The following is a 5528-nucleotide window of genomic DNA, read 5'->3' on the forward strand; positions in this document are numbered from 1 at the left end:
GCAACCTTCATCAAGGGCTTTGCAGCATTGAAGAAGTTTGAAAACTCAAAACAACTGCACCTATGCCACACCAGATGGTGTGCTTTTATGAATGGGACTAGTATTCAATAGTAAAACCAAATATTATGACCTACCATGATAGTGGGCACCTCTTATGCTGCAGAAGACCCCATTTCTCAAATAATATATTCCCCATGTTTCCTCCTCTTATACTTGATACATTTCTCACAGCCCTAAGAACCCTGTCCAACCACACAAATATTTTTATATTTCTCTTTTCGATATATAACATAACCCCCTATACCTTTGTTCATACTTTTGTGCAAATAGGTTCAAATGTGCTTAAAACTGGTTTTAAGTGGCGTATGGAAAATTTGTTTGGTTAACAGTGGAAAGGCTCTTTACTGAAATTCTGGAAAGTTGGAAACCAGCGATTGACTTCAGTTTCCACTCACAGGTGTTATCAGTGATTACTTTCGGGAGATCGGTGGTTTGCTGTTTGTTTATAACCTCGCCCAGACCAATCAGCATTCTGAAGTGAAGGAGACAGCCCTCTTTACGTTAGGAGCGTTAGCTGAGAGTAGTGGTATGCATTCATATTATAGTTTTTTTTAATCTATAGGTTTTGTATTATTTGTAAATGTGCATACTGGGTGACATTTTATGAGTTGTTTGTGTCTAGCATAGATGGTGTAAAATATTGTATTTAAATACAAAAAGTAATCCCACACAGTCTTGACAAAATGCGGTGATGGCACTGTTTGTCCAAGAAAAAAAGCATATAGACGAATATATGATCAAATTAGAAACAAATTCCTTTAAAAACAACTTGAGTGAAAAATAAAAAATAGTACATGGAAATGGCAAACATTTGATGAAACATTCTTTCCTCTTTTGTGTAGTTTTTTGCCAGCAGGTATTGTGCCATTCAGAATTGTTTACAGAAGTAGGCATGCTACTTTCACAGAACTCGCCACTGAATTTAAAAAGGGTGGCAGTGTATGTGGTGTTGGTACTGGTCTCCAATAACAGTAAGTAACTTTCCATTGTTTATTTATGTATGCAAAATTTATTCATTAAAACTCACCAAGACGGAATGTTACCCAATTTTTCCATGAAGAAAATTTGTACATGGGAGTTTATTTAGGATGGATATATTTTGTGCTAAACTTTTTCCTTTTTTATAGATGGATTTTAACTCGTTGGTTTTTCTTTCAGAATATGGACAATGCCTTGTTAAAACAACGGGCTGTTTTGACATTCTCCTTGACTTACTCAGGTGAGAAATGCTACAAATGTGAAAAAAGAAGCAATGAGGTCTGTTTTTCTGCAGGATGTGGCCAGTTCATTAGGAAGATGATATTCATAAACTGTACATGCTAATAAAAGGTAACCCACTGCTGTGGTTGATACAGCTTACTCACTACTGTGACAGGCTCCTTTTCAGGTGTCACAATTCACTGCAGCTGTTGTTTTCTCCTAGTAGCTTCTGACTGCAAGTAGACCAACTTGTTTTCTGGGACGCTTTCCATTTTAAAGATGCATAACGTAATGGTTTGGCAAGTCCAGCACTTTTCAAATGTATTAATTTAACCAGGGTAGGCACTGTGTCTATATTTTAAACTTTGATCTCCCTCTGTAAATATGAAATGAATGTGGCTTGTAAACATGCTTTGACTTCTGCTGTTTTCTAGAACCAGTTTTCCATTCTCAGATGAGAAGGGCCCAAATGAAAATATTACCCAGGGCTGTCAGCTGTTGTCTTCTGTATCAAGTGTTCTTTGTGCTTGTGTCAACAACCCCCAAAATGGTACGTTGAGATTCTTAAAATCCAAATTATTAGCAGAAAGTGAATCTAATCTGGTTCTGATTTATATGTTTACATGGGTACTATGTCGTACCTTGGTTATTTTTATTCTCTCTATGTTACTGACATATGGGTTAGCTTGTTGTTGTTAGCTTCTTTGCACTGCTATACTCAGCCCTGGCCCAAGATTTTAAATCCAATTTGACAGATCTGGGAGAAGTGAACCACACTACATGTCTACATAGTGATTTCATGCCAGAACCTTCCACAGGGGTATCTTCTCTTTTTATTCATTGAAGGTGAAATGCCAACAATTTTAAGGTATTAGGGAAACAAAGTGGATATGGCTGTGACTTTTATATTATTTGAGGAAAGAAAAGCAAGCATTCAGTTACAGATGTTGCTACTTTCAAATCTGAATATAGGCCAAAATGTGGTTTTTATTTGAGATTGTATTGTTTCATTTCCACCACTCGAGACAGATTTTAAACATATACTGGCTGTAAAAGTACATATTTCCCAGTTAAGGAATGGCAGCTTTGAAAACGCATATTTAGGGGTTTGAATACCACTTTGATCTAGATTGCTCCATATTTAAATTCCTCTAAAAATGGGTTAGTTACCAAGTGTAACACCTTTTTAGTACTTTATAATTCACTTTACTGTCATTCTTCATTATGTTTATTCCCTACAGAAGAGAATCAACGGATATGCACAGCTGCCTTTTCGTTTTTAAAAGAGTGGCTGCAGAAATGTGTTCGGAAAGAAATAACACAGCCTATTTGTTCATTTGTCGGATTGACAGTTGCAAATAATTGTAAGTATGCAGCAGTGTGGTGGATAGTGCATGCCTATATCTGCACTTGCAGTAATAAAATGGAGTAGTTCCTATGCAAGTTCAGCAGGTGCTAGAACCAGTTCTCATGCTTTTTATGGTCTGTAGTAAAAGAATCATATTTTATGTTTATGTGATCTTCAAGCACTAAGCTACTAAGCTTTGTCTTTGTGTTTGCTTTTTTAAAATTCTCCATTCAGTAATCAGGCATTATCAAAAGATAATCCAGATGTGTGATATCTACTCAACACTGATCGTTTATCTCCCAGAACAGAGCATGTTTGACAAACGGTGCAATATTTATGGATCAGTCTCGGTTCCTAATACCTATACACTATAGTAAATCTGTAAAATACTTTATCGTATTAGAAAACAGGAAGGAAAGTACAGTAGAATGGAATCCCTTTTGTATTTTTTTAAACTCATCTCTTCTTTACCCCTCTCCCTTCCCTGTCCACCACTGCAGCCTATTCTCAGGACTGCTTTGCTACAGTCTGTGGTTTGGATACCCTGGCTCAGGTTTTTGTTAAACTGGTCGATGAGTCCAGCAGAAACCCCTTGTCTGGCGAGCTTGCAGTGGTGGTGACAAAGACCCTGTGCGCCTGCATTGCTGATAATGGTGAGTTTGGCAAACAGAATTATAAAACAAATAAGCTATGTCAGTAACATGCATACACAATGTAAGTACCACATTGCAAGTGTCAATACAATGAAAATTAGGTTGAGGCCAGACATGTAAAAGTAGGTTGTCATAAACCTGATTGTGAAAAAATAATACCAGTTGTATAAAGGTAGGTTTGACACAGTGAAAGAAAATATTACAGAAAGATGTCTAGGTTTCTAGCTGCTGTAACTAAATGTTAAATGTTTTAAAACATAACATGCAGTTGTATTTTAGACTACAGCTACTATTAGCCAAAGCCAAAGGAAAAAAATAAAATAAAAACAATCTTTGTTTCCATTTCTTTTTTCACAGTTCCCCTCGCAGCTGGTCTGTCAAAATATCATATTGTTCCAAAGCTTTTGACACTGCTGTCATGCAGTTGGTTGGACTCTGGTGGCAGATTATGCATCTTACTCACTATAGGACATTGCACAGAGGCCTGTGGTGGGTTTCACCATGGTTCTTTAACCTCTGCTGTATATGGGGTGCAAATTCAATAAACTGCAGTGAACTCAAGGTCGGAAAATTCCTAGACTAATCCTGATTAATCTAATCCTACCCAATATCTAGTATGTAGACTGGACAATACATTTCTGACATAATTTTGAGGATTATTGCTAGTCTCTTTTTTAATTTTTTTTTGCCCTTTCAACTTCAAACACACATATTCTATCTAGTTTACATTTTTTATTTGTTTTACTATTATGCTGGAATGACTGGATTTGTAGACTTTCTCCAACTAGTAAAAAATAAATAACAAATTGTCTGTTTACATTAGAAAGCAAATGTCGTTAATTTGCAAAGTAAATTTGTATAGTAGTGCTTTTAATCATTACGTATTCTTTTAATTGATTATTCAGAGCAAGTGAACAATTGATTAATAGATAATTATGCCCCATATCATCTATAGTTAAAGTACACCAAAAACATTAAGTAAAATAATGACTTCTAAGCTCGAAACACCTAATATATGTTTTTTGACAACAGTAGTAAATCCAGTTATCTCTCAGTGAGTTATTATGTTATGTGCTAAGTGGTGTTATCATGTTTTTGGTTATGTTTAATTACCAGTCTTTCTATTAAATTAATACAACTGTGGCTCATTACAAAATAAACAGTGTTATAACAGGCTGCTTCATGGTTTGTTGGTTTAAAAAAAAAAAAAAGACAACAAGCATTTGTAAAGAGCTACTGGGTTAAGCTATTGTGGTGTTATACTGACTCCTGAATACAATAATTTGTTAAGGACATGAAACTGGCTAACAATCATTTTCATTTCCCTGTAGATTTCTAATTTGCCAATTCTAAATATGCATTGCTTTGTTTTCAAATTGTCCCAGTATTCACTTGTTAATTATTTTTTTAAGAGGCGCACCAGATTCAATTACTAGAGAATGGTGGTCTTCCTCAGATGATACAGTTTCTCTCACAATCTCCAGATGAAAAATTAAACAAAGCTGCCACTTTTGTGCTACAAAGCTGCAATGAAATCAGTAAGCATAATCTGAAAGTTGTTGTTTTAAAAACAAATCGTAGTTGATAAAGAATCATCTTTAAAGAAATTAAGCATGGGCATGAGGTGTTGTGTGAGAAGATGCAACGGAATGTAAATAGTGTATGATTAACACATGTAGCTAGTTTCACAAGTGATACTACAGTATAGTGTCTACAATCTAAATCTAAATGTTAAGTGCATACCATGGCATTGTGGTATGCTCTGGGAATTTTTATTAAGAGGTTAACCTTTTCAGTTATTTTTCTCAACTTGTAATGTTTCCAGGTTCTGTTGCTCACAATATTGAATTGTTTCTTTAGTTCTTTTCCCTTTACTGTAGCTGTTTTTGACTAGCTGTCAGTTACATTCCTTTCTGCAGATGAGTCTTGTAAATGCTGAAACTTTACTTGACTGTTGTTAAAAAGAAACCAAAACACACACAAAAAAATAAATAAAATAATTACTTTAAATTTTAGGCCCAAAGGGACAAATGAATACAACTCATTTGATTGGAATTTTTGAGCAACATAACTTAGAACAGCTACAATTCTTGCAAACATAATACAAGGGGAATGTTCAAACACCATGAACATGTCATTTGAAATGTTTGCTGTGATGGGTGTGCATGTTATTTTCAGTTATTAAGCTTCTCTCTGCCATGCTTCCAGTAAACTGCACTGTTCTTATTCAATTATATACTGCATCATAGCTTCCAGAAGCAACAAAG

General features: G+C 35.1%; 1 protein-coding gene across 1 annotated transcript; it reads left to right on the plus strand.

Moving 5' to 3' along the window:
- Positions 1 to 295: 295 nt before the first annotated feature.
- Positions 296 to 4600, plus strand: LOC121325324 (telomere repeats-binding bouquet formation protein 1-like). The gene is made up of 6 exons (XM_041267754.1): positions 296 to 1031; positions 1219 to 1279; positions 1695 to 1810; positions 2502 to 2624; positions 3109 to 3261; positions 4593 to 4600. The coding sequence occupies exons 1-6, from the start codon at positions 875 to 877 to the stop codon at positions 4598 to 4600; spliced, it is 618 nt and encodes a 205-aa protein (XP_041123688.1). The 5' UTR covers positions 296 to 874.
- The last annotated feature ends 928 nt before the right edge of the window (positions 4601 to 5528 follow it).

Source organism: Polyodon spathula, chromosome 13 (genome assembly GCF_017654505.1).
Source record: "Polyodon spathula isolate WHYD16114869_AA chromosome 13, ASM1765450v1, whole genome shotgun sequence".
NCBI classification, from domain to species: Eukaryota; Metazoa; Chordata; class Actinopteri; order Acipenseriformes; family Polyodontidae; genus Polyodon; species Polyodon spathula.